We start from the raw sequence: 18,640 nt of genomic DNA, 5'->3' as shown, positions 1-18,640 counted from the left end.
ATATATATATATATATACATACAGTGCAATAAGCTTCTTAATGCAATACGAAGCTACAGGGGCGTTAATAACGTTGGTAATATTAACTTTATTTAATACAACATTTACGGTACAAGATTTAATCATACAGCCCATGTAGTATAATAATAAATTACAGCAAACATGTGCAATATATCCATTATTACAGCTCCGTGGGATGGCAGTGAGACGATATGGGTCCGTTCTTATTGTGCATCCATGGGTAAAGATAAACGCAACTCACATTGGTTTCTCACACAGCATCTCTGTAAACTACGTGTATTCACTGTATTTCACTTTCTGCCTTTAACGGCTCGTTGTAGCTCCAATAGCTCCAGCCCCCACCCTTCCTCTGAGCACAGTGTGCTCTGATTGGTCGGGACCATGCTGAACACGTAACATGAATGTGCCGGTGACACTGGGCGGCACGGTCCCGTGGGTTAGATGCACGTTCATAATGCAGAGGGAAATAACTCTCAGAATAACGTTATTAGCACATTTTTACAACTTGAGGAACGATTGTTTTTAATAAGGGCTATACAAGTGTTCATACTGGGTAGTTTATTTAGTTTTTAAAAAATTATCCAACGATTTACAGACCACTCTTTCCCCATGTAAGTCAATGGGAAAAAGTGTTTTCCGGGCCTGGCAACCAAACGGAAGTGTAGTACCGCCGTTTGGCCACCACGAATATTTTCATCTGAGTCCGGCGCACTTCCTGGGGGCTTGTTCACAAGAGGCAACATCCGGAAAACAGACTGCGTGATACAAACTTCAGCTCTCTGAAGCAGAAAGAAACGATTTAAGCATTGTGGCTGGCAACCTTAAAGTACTGCTGCTACCACATTCCATGCATCAGTGATTATAATCCAAGATTATATTAATATACAACATCATAACACTGACAGGCAAATTATGTATCATCATGTACATCTGTCTTCTGACTTTTATTGTAGTATAGGCGAGAGCTAATTTTATCCTCATTCTAATGTTGTGTTATCTAATGGCTGTAGTATGAAGGTACGAAAAAAAGTTTTGTATTTTGCGGTAGCGGTAAAAAGTGGTTTATTATCAAATGTAGAACTGTACAATGTAAACAATCGACTAAATTAGAATAAGATAAAAATAGTAAGTAGGCCTACAATAAAAAAAAAGATTAGCCACATCGTTACAAATTAGTGAACTGTCTGTTGAGGTTTCATTTTCCAGGGTCCTGTCTGTTAAATACTTTCTTCATTCCAGATCGCCATGATGTAAAATAAATTATTGCGTCCAGGTGAGATGAAAATGAAAAATAATAGCCGCCTGTGTGTGCCTAATGGTTTGTTTGCGTACCTCACTTCCGTTTCGCTTCTCATGCACTGATTCGCTAAGCTGAACAGCCAATCAGAGCGATTTATTTTGCCGACAGCCTCCGCTGCAGATTCAACATGGTCAATCGGCAGCAGAAGGTGTCGGCACGGCTGCAAAGACACAATGGTGCGGGACACAACAATCTGAGTAGGGCGACAGAACCTCATCGACGGCCAGACATCTATCGACGGACAAAATCGGCTTGGTATGTCAGGGCCTTTAGACTTCTTTGTCGTGGTGACCTTAAGAACGTAGAATTCTGACACCAATTTCAAAGGCATGTAAATAGGATCTTGTGCAAACAGCCTGCAATCTTTGAAGGACTGTAGGGTTGCTGATGAGGGGGTGTGTTTACACTTGTACAACCATTGTATTGCCTGCTTGTATATGACACCTTAAAGAGGACATGGGCTGCCTGTGAAATTCCCAGGAGGCAGTTTGAAAAATCTCTCTTCCTCTCGCTCAGAGACAAATTATGGAGGTGTACGGTTTTAAAGTTGGATGCTTACGAAGTCCCCGTAGGATTTTTGCAACAATGGCCCTGTCACTCCCTCTCGCCACTATGCGTCCCTTCTCTCCTCACCCCTTCTCTCCCTTTTTACCTCCTCTGATGAGCACCCAGGGATTTTGGAGGCAGTGACAAGGGGTTCGGGTTTTTCATGTCAAAGAAAGCTGATGAATGTGTGTCATAGCCTCCAGGGAGCCCGGCTAGAGTGGCAACAAAATAATGGAGGGAGATATGAGAGACATGGGCATACACAACACACACAAACAAACACAAAAAAACAGACACACACTTCTTCAAACACATTTCTATAACATACACTAGCCACTGCTGCTTTTTCTGGCATCCACTGGGGTTGAGTTTAAGGTGGGTACATTTTCTATCAAATGAAAGCACATATGTGAAATTAATTTGAGGTGCTGCTGAGGGTACTTTCATTTCTCTGCTGCCAAGATTGTATCTGTCCATTATTTCCAGAATGAACAGGAGCCAGGCTGCTTTTGATTACATTTATCTGTTAGAAGGTTTCATTATATTGGAAATATAAGATAAAAACTATGAGGCACCCTCTGTAGCTGTTCGGAAAAAAAAGCTATAAGCATCTTTTATTTGGTTTTTAATGAAATAATTTATTACGCAGCTTTGAGGATTTATACATAGGAAGGAGATAATAGCTTGGTAAATTAGAAGCATTCATCAAATAACCATTCAAATGACTCACAAGTCCTCAGCCTCAAGGGGTTAATTCATTGACTGATTGATAATGACCAACCAAGGTAACCAACTAAAGAGTTCAGATGAACTAAGTTCTGATTAACTAAGTACAGCAAAGTACTTGGTGTGAAAGCGCCTATTGTGTTCTTTTTAACCAAATATTTCGCAGAGGGACCTTGGGAGTGGCTCCTTATTTTCATCTAAAGTAAAAGACGGAGAATCAGCACTTTTGAAACAGGGCTGACACAGAGGGGATTATGGGATGCTACAGTACAATGCATGATCTGTGTGGTGTTTCGAGCCAAACACTTCAGAGACTTGTTTTGTATATATCTGAGACCTATAATATATTGATGAAAAACAGTATAATAGGGGACCTTTAAAAAAAAATGTTTATGTTACTTTGGGTCATTTCTTTTACCAGGTTTTCTTACTATCAGAGGTACTTCACTATACAAAAGCATCTAATAAATTACGTGATTTCTTTGTGTTCCACAGGGGAGTGCAAGTATGACTTCCAGGCTTGGGGGGAGTGCGATCTGGCGACGGGAAAGAAGAACAGAACAGGCGTGCTGAAGCGAGCGCTCCTCGATGCAACCTGCGCCGCCACTGTCACAGCCACCAAGCCCTGTGGGAAAATCCCCAAGACTAAGCTGCAAGGTAAGCTGAGAAGAATAAATCATCACTTGATAAAATCTTACCCTCCCTGGAAAATGTTGTCAGCATCAGGGGGGTTGCACTGAAGTCCTGTTGATGAATCACCATGTCCTGAGAAAAGGTTTTCTGCACTGTAACAAAATATATGATATTTTAGTGTTTGGTTTCAGAAGCAAACTGCTCAAAATCCGGATGGCAACTTGATTCCCTCAAATAACTGTATACTGCATCAACTGACTCTGAGGATGAGGATCTTTTATTCTAAACATATTGGCACAATTAAATGTATTGAAGAAATAAAGGTACCACCCATGTCAAAGCCAAGACCTGTAATGTAAGCTAACTTGTTCAAATACACAGTCCTCAAACCCTTGATATAACACAGTCATCTTTTTCGACTAGTTTGAAGGCTGTAAATGTTGTTTATTTTGTATTGAGAGATCTCATAAGGTCAGTTTGGATAAAAAGAAAATACCTATAGAAACAACTAATGATTTATGCGACGTATCACTCCAATACTTTCTTGCACCGTCAAATCACTGTAAACAGTTACAGGGAACATTGGATTATTTGGTTTATTTAATTAATTATAGCTGAAGGGATGTTTACCACTAGTGTGTCTTTGTTTATTCAGCTGAACTGCTAATCGTCCCTGTGACAAGCTTGTATATTTTGTGCTGTTTTTGGATGTTGTGTTTTTCACCTATGACAACTAGGTAAAAATCTCAAATAAATTGATCTTAATGTTAATTAGGAGCCATTAGCATCAATATGTGCATCAAGGTGTATTAGCGACTGGATTTCTTTTGATCTTCTGACACATCCCACACTGATGGCATCTCCGTTAAATCCCACAAATCCTTGCAAATTATTTAAATCTCAGGTAATGCCAGCTGAGATGCACAATCACATAAGCATGATTGAAATCCATACTTAAGTGTTAAGTTGAAGAGGTGACTGACAGTGTTAAATCACAGGTGAATAGGTTAACTCACTATTCAGCTGTAATTACATGCTTTTAATGCTCTTTAGTGACGTCAAAGAAAATGAAGTCTCAGAGGGCTTCTGCTTTCATATTCTACAGGAAACAGGCAGTTATTGGTAAACTGGAGTAGACACAAGATGTGAGCTAATGGGAGAATATTAAATAACCAGGTTGATGCTTGTAGAACAATTCAGTGTCTGCTTGGTGTAAAACTGCTGATAACAAAGCTCTAAATGTAATCCTAGTGAGGCGATGCCCTTTGTTAAATCTGTAAACAAGGATGTAACTGACCCACTGTGACTGTCCCATTGTCCAAACAAGACTATAATTAGTGCGGAATCGCTGCCAATGGTCATAAACTAAGCCCTTATCACGCTCAGCAGATGACATGTGTGCACACAAAGGTTTGCACATGGAGCTTGGTTAACCTAGCTGTCACTTCATAAAACAGCCACAGTCACATAAAGCTCCAAAGAACATTGATAAGACAAATTAAATGTCCCCCTAACAGGATGTCTGCAGATGCCGACTGTATCACATCCGTCTGCTTGAATGCTGGTCTCGAGGTGTTTTGCCAAAGTCTATATGACTCTAAAAAGGAGGAATTTGTTTAAAGTTATGCTCTGTAGCACATCATTAATGCATTGTGACAGGAGGTTTGTCGAGGAGCTGAACTGTACTTTGATTCTTACAGAAAGTATATATTATAGGATGCTGCTGGATTTATTATTGGACTATATTAGGGGTCCACCGAAACGACAGCATCCGTCAGCAAATCAGTCAGTATTCAGCAAATGCCCGATAATGACACATGTTTATGTTAAAGACCTCCAGCAGCCATAATTATCACTCTTGTCCGTTGGGAGCAAAGGACCATTACCAATGACGTGTGTTGCTTTTACATCTGGAGGACATCCATTTGCGACATTGATCCAGGCCGTTGAGAGCTATGGGGGATGGAACCTATCCCTTAATGCAGTGGGGGCGATTGAGAAGAGGAGACAGGTCTCCAATACATCAGCATCCCTCACACTCACATATACCCAAAGGCACATTTGCTCAATCTGCCTTTGAACTGTGCAACTGTGGACATCTCATATCAACAAGTCTTGTTTTAGTTGTTGAGCTTGAGGAGTTGCAGAAGCAAGCCAGCCAGCTATACTTTTTTAATTATCCAACCAGAAAACCCAAATCAATGTTGCCAAACAAATGGAAGCATCTAACAGCACTAGTTCCAAACGTCGCTAAATCCAACAAGAAAGTTGCCAAAACTGTCAGCTAGTCCCTTTAGGCCTTCCTCTAAAGCCACAAGACAATAGTTACAATCCCTTTGACACATATATACAATACATATTACACTGACTGCTTTGCTTTCTATATTTTTAATTCCAATGTAAATATCTAGATACAGGATTATTTGTGTAGATGCAACAGAAAATATGTTTGATTTGCAACCATCGCTGCCTACCTGCGTGGATCAATTCCTATGAAGGCCAGACGCGTGGATGCGGAGTGACAGAGGTGTGCGGGCTGAGCGCAAACTGAGAAGCAGAGTGAGGATGACAGTAACCATGATGAAGGGAAGCAGTGGGAAAGAGAGACCTGCTTTTGGGGCAATGTGATTGCATGTTATGCGCCGTATGATTTTCCGCGTCTGCCGGTTGGAAGATAAGCCCCGACGAGCAAAGGGGTTACTCGGAAAAAGAAAGAGGGGGTGCTGTTCACAATGAGGTGTGTACAGGTAGGGGAATCGTGAATGCTTTTCTGTGTCTGGGGATGGCAGAGATACTGTCCACAGCATCGGGATCAGGGGGCTTATGAAATACCCCAGACATGTTTGGCTTTGGAGTGACTGAGATGGAGAGAGGAGAGACTATCTAACCCTTGGCTTGGAGCAGAGATCTGCCGGGCCAAATCTGCAATTCTGAACAGCCACCTTGGTTTGTGAGATTGGTTTCCCCTGACTGCAGCAGGTTTTCTGTGATGGAGGTAGCATCTGTCATTTGCCGATTCTGGAGACAATGCTAAGAGGCGCTCAGGGAGCGATCTGAGATTCAGAGTTGCATGTCTTTGCTGTCGAGCACAGGTGAAACGCAGACCCCGTGGAGCGAAAGAGAGAACAAAGAGTGACAGAAATGAAACATTATGAATGCCTGCAGAAAGCTCAAGGTCCCCACCTTCCCTTTCAGCAGAGAGCAGCGTGTTTGGGGTGTTTGGATGCCAGAGTTAATTTCAGGTTAAGCAAAATGCTCTGTTGAGATGAATCCGGGAATTTGTTTGTTTGTGTAATTCTTTCTGGACAGGCAGGTGGTGTTCCCATTTTAAATAAAGACATCATTCAGAGCTACACTGACTATTATTGTTACACCCACTCCTTGTTTCTGTCCTACAAAAGTGGAAAGTATCCAAAGACAGATACCTCACTCTGCACAACTTTCTTGTTCATTTGAAATGGTTAATTAGTATACTACATCGATCTAAAGTTAAAATACTTTTGCATTAGCTGTGTCTGTCAGCCTTTGAAAGCTACATTGTACTTTTTACATTTACTTTATTTTGTAATGTTAATTCATTTGTTAGACAGGTGACAGCTGACAAATGACAGGATATTTAGCAATCATCACTTCTAGGAAGCCGGAATATGACACGTTTCTATGCCATATTTTTAACATGGTACAATTATTAAATGGGGAAAAAATAACCTCTTGTATTGTTGATTGCTATCGGATATATTTAGGTTATTAATGCATCCATGTTGCATGCAGTATTTTGATGTTGCAGCCAGTCGAGATGCTAATTTGTTATACTTTATTTACAGCTGGAAGTTACTATACATGTGAAATAAGTTCAGTGGAGGATATTTCTTCACTATGAAATGTTGTTGAGGTAGAAGTATAGTTCTTTAAATGCAGGGAATAGTAAATATACCCCAGAACTTAAGCAGATGTGTTTGGATGGCTACATTCCAACACTTAAAAAATGCCAAAAAGTCAGAGGCTGCTCTCGTCTTGGCCAGAAATGTTGGTTTGTTTTTCGTCTCAGGGCAGTTTAGAGCCGGAGAAGGCAGCCCAGCGTGATTATGAGTGTGTGTCAGAGGCAGAGAGGAGAGCAAGCAGTGTCGTGTAATGAGCAAATGCAGCAGAAAGTGCTCCAGCCTGGATACAAATTCCTCATTTCACATACGGAGAAAGATGAGACAGAGAAAGACAGGGAGTGAATCCTTTCCGCCATCTCTCTCCCAGGGGAGCAGAATATGCTGACAAAAACAACAGGGCGAAGAGAAGAAAAATGAAAGAGAGAAAATATTCAAACAAATTAAAAACAAGCAAACAAATGGAATGGAAGAGCAATTTCCGTATTTACATGGGCTAGAGCGCTTTGCACGTCAACATCTTTTTGCCTACAGAAGCTTGCAGGAAGAGATTTCTCATAGTGAACATTCTGAATGTTGAACGGCTGAAACTCAACTGAAATCTAATTGACTTAGCATACCGTGTCACTTTTCATAGCTACTTGCCGGCATGTCATTAGAGGATTTGAGATTATTTTTAAATAATCCATTGCATAAAAAAAATCACGATTTATTTGATCTTTTCTTATACTGTTTCTCTTTTTAGATAAACCAAACTTTCAAGGAAGAGCTAGCAATAAAACACTACTTGAAGTAAGATATAAGATGGGGCAAGCGTTTAAGAAGTTATGACAATATCTTTTAGAAAATATGTACTTAGATGGACAGAAGTTGCACGCACACTTTTATTCACAATTTTTCCAAAAAGGACATTGGCCCTTTCCACTTGAAAAGTGCAGGTGTTACAAATAACATTAAGGCTAACCCTAACCCTAGTAAACCATAGTGGTGTGACAGATTGACGTTTTTGATGGCCGCTCATTTTTATGTTCTATTTTATGTCCACAAAAGTTCCACATTTTGGGACATTTCTGCTTTTTGCCAAGAATAATGCAAGCAGATTGAGACCACCATTCTGTCTGTACCCTAAATATGAATCTACTTTTAACAGCAAGCTTACTAAACATAGCAAACAAACGCAAACAGTGGGAAACAACTAGCTTGTCTCAACAAAAACTGCATACATACATTACCTACCTTCCTATATCACAAATGTGAATAAATATACAAATCATATTCAATGGAGTGTCCCCATATCAAATTGACCCCAAATTCAGCCAAATGTTACCTACTGAGCATTTAGGAAATGCAAATTAAGGTATGAGGCAGATACACAAACAGCCAGGAAGATTGACAGTCAACCAAAACACTTAGCCAGGAGCTAGCTAGCCAAACGGCTGCAGGTTGTGCTCTATTCCTGTTAAGCAGAGCGGAGAGGCCGCAAAGCAGAAAGGGAAGCCATGGACTGTGGCTTCTGTCATGGCTGCCAGGTACAGAGTCAGTGGCCGTTTCTCAATCGCGAGGATACTGGCTTGGTAGTCGCATACTTCCAAGTCACTTCCTTCAGAAACAAAGCAAGTATACTTCCAAGCCACGGCTTCGGAAAACAAAGAAGAATGGAACAGGCTAACAAGTGTGCACACATTTTTGGTGATAACAAATGCAACAAAGTAACATATTTACCAACACAGGTTCTACGCCACTACATACTTACATTTAAATGTATGCTGCACTGGGTCGGTTAAGCCATTCTCCGCAAGGGTTTTTGAAATTGGTCCGTGCGCAAAGCATTGTGGGGATTTGAAGGACGCGAAGTCTACCCACGTGCAGCCTCGAAATTACCCCCAAACCAAGGACGTGGCCTCGGTGGAATTCGGCCACTGTTGCGGGAAGTTGATAAAGCGTTTTTTCATGGGGCGTACACCAGACCACAAATCAATTCCCAAGAGCAGGCTGGGAATGCATGCACACAAACTAATTAAAACTAATACGGTTGATTATTTAAATCTGAAGCGTAGCATATGTGCTCTTCATGGAGACAATGGGATTTGTTTACATGCAAAAACACCACCTCTGGCAGGGAAACTGTCAAAGTAAACACTGTCTGCTGCAAATCCTTTTCTTTTCTGTTTTTGCAGATGCAAAGAAGCAAAAGAAGGACGGCAAGAAGCGAGATCGCACCCAAATGGACTAATGAGGATGTTTTTCCCTGTGAGGAGGGAAGAAGAGCGGGGAAGCACGTCCACTGCCCTAATTCACCACGGTTCCTCTTTGTATCTCCTGTAGATTGACAGTAGGAGCCTTTAGAGCTTTGACAAAACCAGTTGAAATATGTCTTTTAGTGACAAAATGTTTAACTTTTTCTTCTTTCTAGCACCTGATAAAAAACAGAAACAGCTTGTATGTTGCGATAGGAGATGTAATACTCAGCGGTAGGGAATACGAAAAGAGATTTGTTTACTAGTGTTTTACCTAATGATGTTGTTTCTAGGATTATTTTCTTACGAATAAATAGGATTTGTTATACAGTTGAATAGCCTAACTCTAATTTGGAAAACTCTTGGATCCATGCTTAATGAAGCAGTTGGCTAAAAGGGAAGCTCTAAACATCTTTACTTAATTAATTTGTGGAGAAAAAAAGATGTGCATCTCTAATGTCTCAAGTTATTGGTAACGCCTTCCCCATTACTCTATGCTATTGATGTTTTTCTTCCATTTCAAGTTAGAATAAACATAAGCTAGTTTTGTTTGGAGGCTGCATGAAAAAGCTTCTCTACAAGTGTGCAAACTACTGCTGTTTTTAGTGTTTTTCCTCCTGCTGCTCTGTGGTACCTCAATTTATACCCACTGATTTTCACCCTCCAGCTTTTGGCTATAAAACGTTCTCGGTTGGAGTTAACATTCCCTTTGTATCCTCTTTCCAAAAATAAAAATGAATGAAAAATAAATAGCTAGAACGTTTTTTTCCTCTTTTTCACCCGGTGCATCCTCACATTCAATAACTCAGATATTAAAAACACATTTCATATTATCTTTATTTGAATTCCATTCTGAGAGAATATGGCACAATGTAACCACGTAATGCAGTTCATCTTACAGTGTCGTAGGTGGCCAATAATAATAACACTCAGATTCATTGTCCAGAACATATAATCAATTAAGAATGCATCAAAAAAGGAAATTAATACCATTGTTACTGTACAGGAAGTATCATAGTGGGGGAGGGGGAGAAGCATAAATGAGGGAAACATTCAGATATAAGCTATTAAAGACGTGTATGTACATTTCAAATGTACCACATCTGAATTACATATACTTTATTATCATATAGATATATACAATGCAAACAATAGACTGTAAAATATGTTTACCTATTGCAAGAGAAGCCACAAGCCACAGTGAGTGAATATACATGAACATCTAATTACATAGGCAAATGAAAAATGAACACTTGTATGTACACTTGACATTTGCAGTAGGCTATTCATTTTTTTTTTTTTTATTTACTCTTTTTTTTGTGCTAATTCTGTTTTAACTCCACATGTTAATCTTGACCGTTGAATTTCAGATCAGGTCAAAAAGCTCAACACTTATGTTGCTCTACACAAAAAAACAACCTTTTCCCCAGGATGGTAAAGTTGCTAAAAGTTAGAAAGTGTGTACGGTAAGATAGCAGATGACCAAATTCTTTCCAAGGTGAGTGTCTCTAACAGGTCAAATCAAAAATGAAGTCACTTGCCTCTTGGCCTTTAGGTCACTGGAAGCAAAGTTTAGCCTTCGTCCATCTTCGGATTTCCAATTTGCTATATTTTCACCCATCTGGCAGCAAAAGTCATTCTTGAAATCCCCGCAGTTTGGATCCAGTCGCTCAGTTTGCAAAGCAATAATTCATCCTTAGCAAATCATGCCCCCAGAAATACACATATATTTATACCTTCTCCTCTTATAACAATATTCTCTTCAAATACTTTCCATAATACTCATATATTTAAAGATTTTAAATAGCAATTTCAATTTCAAATGAAAAAAACTAAACTCTCTTGCTGTACACTGATCTTATTTTAATTTGGAATATTACACTTGTACTTTTTACAGTGATAAGAGAAACAGGTTTACTAAATGTGATAGAAAATGTACAATATAATCATTTATATGTATTCCAATATCACACAAAACTGTGTCTAAGTGAGTCTTGCAACCTGTTGCTATTGAACGACGTTTTTTAAAGAGAAAGGAGTGATGACAGAGAGATAGACAACTACACTGTGTGCATCTTCCCTGATGTGTGCCATGATATTTTGTCCAAATCTGATGTCTTCATGCTGAGGATGCCATTGAGAACAAATAAAACACTGCACATCAAGCTGCATGCACACACCCACGCTGACCAATGACAGCACTGTTCTCAGTATAAAGGCAGACACACACAGGAAAACACAATTTCCCACATGATGGGTGTCAATGCAAGCAAGCACACACACACACACACACACACACACACACACACACACACACACACACACACACACACACACACACACACACACACACACACACACACACACACACACACACACACACACACACACACACACACACACACACACACACACGCTGGATGAACAAAAAAAAAATAGCCCGCTGTGCCTCTTAGATAGTATTGAAATGTGTCAATGATGTCAGATGTTTTGAGAAATTATTTCAAAAGGATTGAGAGGATGATTTTAGATTGTTCAGTCCACTCTGCAATCACAGTGGCTGTTACTATAGGTAGTGTTGGGAGCTCAGAGCTGAGAAACATCAAATCTTAATTTTAAAAGGCTGAACACTTTCTCTAATTGGCATCACACTGCAGCTCCGTCCACACACACAGACACACTCACTGTAAGATACAACAGGGATTGAGGGATAAAAGAGCAATTTCTTTATGTTTCTCTGGATAAGGCACTTTCAATTGCTCCGTACAATCTGGCGATATAAATATAATTTCCGATTAGAATTCTCCCAGCATGCACAAGCTGCTGCGTTTTCAATTCTGCATGGCTGCACAAGATTGCCGAAATTATTCTCAGCAACAGCCCAGAGAGAGAGAAGCACAGAGAAAACCTAAATTTGAAGTTGTCTCTGATAAATGTCATACGTACTCCGTAAAAGGAGCCTAGCCCTTTGACATTAGCCGTGTGAAGAGGAGCCCAGCTAGCTCTGACGGCACATGATGGTCTGTTGATTACAATGGAGACAATGTTTATTCTAGTCATATTAGACAGATGAACATCAGAATATATGGTCCGTAGGTGAGCATATATGCATTAGAGCTCGTACAGTAAGAAGGTTATAATATAATAAGCACAGACGGTGGATTCTGTTTGCACAATATGAGCATGAGACGCAATAAAAGCGTGGCAGGGACGGTAAACAGCGCCGGTAAACAGCACCGTATCTCGCTGTGTTTACACCAGGCGGCAGGTTTCGTCTGGGACACTCGAATTCCTGCATCAAAACCCTTGGCTGACCTGCACAGAACGGCTGTGACTTCTCCAAACATGGTGCAGGCGGAATCTCTAGCTTTGGATTTTGTCACTGACAAGCCCCCGTCTCTCCCCCTCCTCCCCTTCTCGTAGCCATGACTACAAAGGCAAGCTTATCTGTTTCTAAACGTACAAAGTGTACACCTTGGGGGCTATCTCCCTCACACGCATGACAGCCGCTCTCTTTCGCTGTCGACAAACAACGCTTTCTCGTTCTATCATAAGCCCACATTCTCTCATATCACCCCCCCCCCCCCCCCCCCCCAACAACGCTTGATACAACAACGTCTTTTTGTTCTCATCCGTCCACCATATTGGCAACAGGAGCAGGGGGGGGAGCGAAGGGGTTTTTGAGAACTTTACTCCTGACGTTTAAAGTGCTCGCTGTGGAGATAAGCACGGAAGAGCACTTTTGTTTGTTTTTAGAAGCATCTCTCCCGCTCCAGGAGGTGATAAACTGACATCACCTTCCATCAAACACTCAAGCAGCTGCTCAAACTGGGACCCCTGGACCACCGCTTGAGCTGTGAGCCACATACTCTCCTGCTGGTATCACTCAAACGACAGCTTAGCAAAGATTAATCAGATATTCTGGAAGGCTCTCTACCCACTACTGAGACGTGTGACGGATGTCAGACAGACATGGTTCCACTTATCAACGTGACGGATGGTTGGATGTCGAGCTGGGATGGATGCCTCACTTCATGCGGAAACTGTCTCGACAGATAAACATGGACCATCTAAGAGCAGGAGAGGTGGAATGTGCATTTACTCAAATACCAAAATGTTATAGGTACTTCTAGTGGGAAAAAAGTTCAATTACTCTAAAGGCCCATTCAGAATTATGTATATCAAATGGGACATATCGAGGAAATCCCCGTATTTAGGCATCTGGAATGCCAACCAAACGCACAAACTTTGAAATAAGACGACATGGTCAGTTTTCGTTGGCTGACCAGGTCAGAAAACATTGGGTTAAAAAATGTATTCTAATTGGCTCCCCTTCCTATGTCACATGTAGGATCATTAGAACTATCCTGACCATATTAAGAATCATTTTGACCATAAATGGCTTCAATTGTATTAAAAGAAGAAACTATTGCGATTTGTAAATAGACTTAAGTTGTCAAAGAAGTTGTCTCACCTTAAGTACAATTTTAAATGCACGAGTATCATTTGTTAAACATTATTTTTACATGTATTTATTGTAACTTTGATTTGAGTAAAGGATAATTCTTCCACCACTGATGTAATGCAACATTTTGGGGATGCATACAGAGTTTATGAATGGCTGGTAGTTTAACAAAGCATTTGCTATTTGCCAGCAAATAAATGTAAATGTCAGTGTGCAAGCTTTATGCAAACATTTAATGTATTTCTGTGACTACAACACTTGAATGCAAGTACTGACTCTGCACTTAGGAGCTTTGACATAGCAGGAACGAAGGCTTCAATGAGTGCAGAAGTTAGGGAATTAATAATAGAGCAAGCTAATGAATAAATGTGGTATTTGCATTACATTCATGACCTTATATATGAGGTAGAGACTATACCAGGATCAGGACCGAGTGGAGCACTAAGTGGGGCATGGGCGCATAGCATGCAAGCACAAGCTGAGCGTGTAATGGGCAATCTTTAATCTCAAATGTAGGGGTTCCACATCGTCCTATAATCTGATCAGCCTCATGGTGAGTTTTCATTATAGGATCTGTCCCAGATCTCTGTATAAGGAGACAGCCTTGAGGAGATATTCCGCGCAGGAGTAATTCTCTGCAAAGCCCCCCTACCAGCCGCTGTGGCAACCTCCTGATGGCAAATGCTCCTGAATATTCATCACTCCAACTGGTGAGCATACATTACCGTAACAGAGAATTGGCTAATATGTTGAAATGATGGATGATATGCATGGATACACTGAACATGTCTTACAGTAAATTGATATTTTTCTAATTTCTTTTTCAATTAAAATAAGACACAGCCATTTATTGTTTTCAATCTAAGAATAAAATGATTTACGTAGAATGAATTAACCCGCTTGTTCATTTTCAAAATAAAACGATGGATTACGAATGTGTACATTAAAGACGCAGAAATAGCCCTTATTTAAATCACAAGGTTTTAACCAACCCGTGATCAGAAGTAAACTCCACTCTTGGAGCAAACACACATCAGCAGGTATACCCACACTCGCTTCACACAAGATCACACACACACACACACACACACACACACACACACACACACACACACACACACACACACACACACACACACACACACACACACACACACACACACACACACACACACACACACACACACACACACACACACACACACACACACACACACACACACACACACACACACACACACACACACACACACACACACACACACACACACACACACACACACACTTCACAATCATCATCAGTATAGTGAGTACAGTACACGCTGTGACATCAATCTATTAATCAGCAGAATCATATGATGTCTCCCACTCATCCACACACGCCAAAAAACAAACACACACCACACAATGCCTTCCCACAGACAGTAATACGCCTCAGCTCTGAGCTCCAGCCACCTGTTTCACTCACAGAGGGATGGTTACTAGAAGCAACAACAAAAATCCTAATAACCACTCAAATTCAATCCTGTCAACAATAGTAAAAACTGATATGATGTAAATGAAAGAGTGCGACTGAACGATGAAAGAGTGCGACTGAACAATCTCATGCCACCATTTTCTATTTAGTCATAACTATTGTCGTCTGTTGTTCTAACAGCTATTTGGTCCTACTTTGTGATGATTAGTGGCAGCTTGTAATCCAAAACGTCAAGTCGTTGTTTTATGTGTGGGATTATTTATTGGCCGGGTGTAGTGATTTCCTCAGTGTTGACAAGACAACAATAATTTTTGCTCCCTGCGGAAAAAAAAATATTCCCACAGATATACAACTTGCATTTTGCATTTGTTAGTAAGATTCAAGCTAGTAGAAGTAGTGATGTATTGGATAAACAAGTTTGTATTTTAAACTCTTGTAAAGAATAACATAAGTTTTTCAGATATTGTTTACTTTTTGAAGTGAGTTAAGTGGGAGAGATTACTTCTTCATTAGAAAATAGTTCTAATGAAGAAGTATAATCAGTATGGACTGTGTCTTAAATGTTTTTTTATGTTGTGACTACAAACAATATAGCATTCATGCTTGAAGGGGGAGGCAGACATTTTGAGACACCAAATAAAATCAACAAAAACACAGCGTGATGGCTAAACACACCAGTTAAGGCAAGTGAGTAAATGTTTTTTTGTTTTAATGTAATTTGCCTGAAGTGCAGGCTAAATATATTTATATATCTATTATGTATTGATGGCGACTCAATCCCACAGGGGCTCATAAGCAGATGGAATATCTTCCAGCCCTAATGTAACCACTAAAGGGGCAATCTACGCAAGCTGCCCCACTTTATTCTACATGTGGCTGGTTGGAAGTGCCATGATAAAGATCACAGACAGACAGTAAGCAGAGGGGCAAACATGAGTGTACACACATACTCAGTCAGCACACACCCATATGTGACATAAATATTGAGTCTACACTGATATGTACAGTTATCTACATGTATCTCTACTGAACGTCAAACTTCTTAGGTTTGAAAAGTCAGTCAGCCCTATTTTCCCATTTGAAGTTGTGTGTTTTCGTACAGTGCAGATCTTCCTCTGCTCTTTATCGTTCCTCATTTTTTATCAGCTCAGTGTCACTCCCAAGTGCTCCGTGCTTTACACAGCCAGATTTGTTTAGCTTACTGTACAACACTTGAGTCAAACTTAATTTTGCGCAACCTTCCTAATCTGTTCTGCACGACACATCTTGACGCAACTGGAATCAGTTACGTTGGTGTGACGTGCTACAACCAGTTTTTGAGAGGGAAATTGGAAAACAAAAGGATAAAATGAAGGGAACTAATGTCGAATGGACTCATGCAGGCTCTATCATGCTCACAGAACACACACACACACACACACACACACACACACACACACACACACACACACACACACACACACACACACACACACACACACACACACACACACACACACACACACACACACACACACACACACACACACACACACACACACACACACACACACACACAAACACACAGATGGCACACACAAACGGACAACTCATACTTCAACTCTTCCTCCTAAGTGGCCCATATTTATCTGGCTGACCTACTATTTTTATATTGGCAGAGGAGAAGATGCTTGAATGTCTTTTTGAACGTGACATTGCACAGAGCGTAGCAGGCTGGGTTGATGGTGCTGTTGATGTAGCACAGCCAGTAGCCGATAGTCCACATTGTGTTGGGGATGCAGCTTGAGCAGAAGGTGTTTATAAGCACCATCACATTGTAAGGAGTCCAGGTTGCAACAAAAGCTACCAGGATGGCCATTATGGTGCGGGTCACTTTTTTCTCCCGTGATGGCGGTCCTTTCTTCTTCTTGGGAGGTTGCTTTGTCATCTTCACGATCTTCCGCGCCACGTGATTCTGCCGCTCTGAGGCCGGGACGATCTCAACGGTGGCGTTTGTTGGGGTGTAGCAGTCACCCTTGGGCGATTTAGTCTTGATCTTGATACAGGTCAGCTTGGAGCCCCCTGCCTTGGCTCGCTGGCGGGGGAGGGGCTGTCTCGTTTCAGCACTGGAGTTAGCGGCCGAGGGTGCCGCCTCTTCATCCTTCTGATTGGACGCAGCCACACTGCCAGATGTTGATTCATTGGAGCTTTCCTTCTCTTCTCCAGGAGCGCAGTTCTCTCTCGCCACATCGTCACCTTCGGTTTCTCCCTCAGCATTTGTCGAGGAAGGTCCCTTGCCATTTTGCAGTTTTCCATCGTGCTGGTTAGCTCCATCCTTGGCATTCTGGCTCTGGCAGCCACCTGGGTCCTCCCCCTGTACGTTGTTATTGTTGGGTTTTGGAGTGCTATTCCTCTGAGCAGGCGACAGGGGCTCGGGTTTGGCTGCTGAGGGCTTGCGGACATCCTTCTTCACGCGGCTCTTGCTTGCTCTGGAGATCTGCCAGTAGAGTTGAATCATGATGATCACAGGCAGGTAAAAGGCGGCAATGGCGGTGCCAAAAGTGACTGCAGCATTGGAGAAGAACTGTATGTAGCACTCCCTCTCAGGCACTGTCCGCCCACCGACAATGAACTGCCAGAATAGAATAGCTGGTGCCCACAGGATGAAAGACAGGACCCAGGCTCCTGCAATCATCATTCCCGCCATCTTGGTGGTCCTCTTGACAGGGTAGCTAAGGGGCTTGGTGACACAGAAATATCTGTCAAAGCTTATGATGAGAAGATTCATGACAGACGCATTGCTGACAACATAGTCCAAGGCCAACCACAAGTCGCACACCACCGGGCCCAGGGGCCAGTAGCCCATTACGATGTAGACTGTGTACAAGTTCATAGAGCACAGTCCAATAATCAGGTCAGCACATGCTAGGCTGAATAAAAAGTAGTTGTTGACCGTCTGTAAGTTCCTATTAACTTTGATGGAAAGCATGACCAGGATATTTCCAATAACTGTAACCAAACTGAGAGAACCGGCCACCAACACGATGAACACCACCTCCACAGTCTTGTAGGCGCTTTCGCTCTCTTCCACAACTTCTGTGCCATTGCCTTCGGAGGCATTCCAGTAAGTGAAATTAAATACATCCATGGCATTTGGTCTTTCGTTGCCACCTCCTACTCAGATGGAATCTAAGAGAAAGAACAAAAGAGAAGAAAAGATTTGTTATGAGGCACGAAAGATGACTGTCAGTTTAACTTTTGAGTCATCTGAAGACTTTTTAATGGCATGAATAATAGGTTCATAGCTTAATCACAGTTCAATTATGCTATTAAGGTACATTTGTTAACTCAAAGGAAGTCCCATGCCTTTCCTTCAAC

At 41.3% G+C, this 18,640-nt stretch overlaps 2 protein-coding genes across 5 annotated transcripts in view; one reads left to right on the top strand and one right to left on the bottom strand.

Moving 5' to 3' along the window:
* The window catches only part of ptn (pleiotrophin), a 55,432-nt gene extending 45,341 nt beyond the window's left edge, over window positions 1–10,091 (top strand). The window contains exons 4-5 of the mRNA XM_079656316.1: window positions 3,089–3,250; window positions 9,282–10,091. Of these exons, the coding sequence (XP_079512442.1) occupies window positions 3,089–3,250; window positions 9,282–9,337 (218 nt within the window). The 3' untranslated portion in view covers window positions 9,338–10,091. The remainder of the gene's footprint in view (window positions 1–3,088; window positions 3,251–9,281) is intronic.
* A 69-nt stretch (window positions 10,092–10,160) lies between these two features.
* The window catches only part of chrm2a (cholinergic receptor, muscarinic 2a), a 66,615-nt gene continuing 58,135 nt past the window's right edge, over window positions 10,161–18,640 (bottom strand). For all 4 annotated transcript variants that reach the window (XM_079655180.1, XM_079655183.1, XM_079655181.1 and 1 more), the window contains one exon: window positions 10,161–18,451. In XM_079655180.1, the coding sequence (XP_079511306.1) occupies window positions 16,908–18,410 (1,503 nt within the window). In that variant the 5' untranslated portion in view covers window positions 18,411–18,451 and the 3' untranslated portion in view covers window positions 10,161–16,907. The remainder of the gene's footprint in view (window positions 18,452–18,640) is intronic.

Source organism: Notothenia rossii, assembly GCF_949606895.1.
Source record: "Notothenia rossii genome assembly, chromosome: 10".
NCBI lineage: Eukaryota > Metazoa > Chordata > Actinopteri > Perciformes > Nototheniidae > Notothenia > Notothenia rossii.
This window is presented reverse-complemented; position numbering and strand designations above follow the sequence as displayed.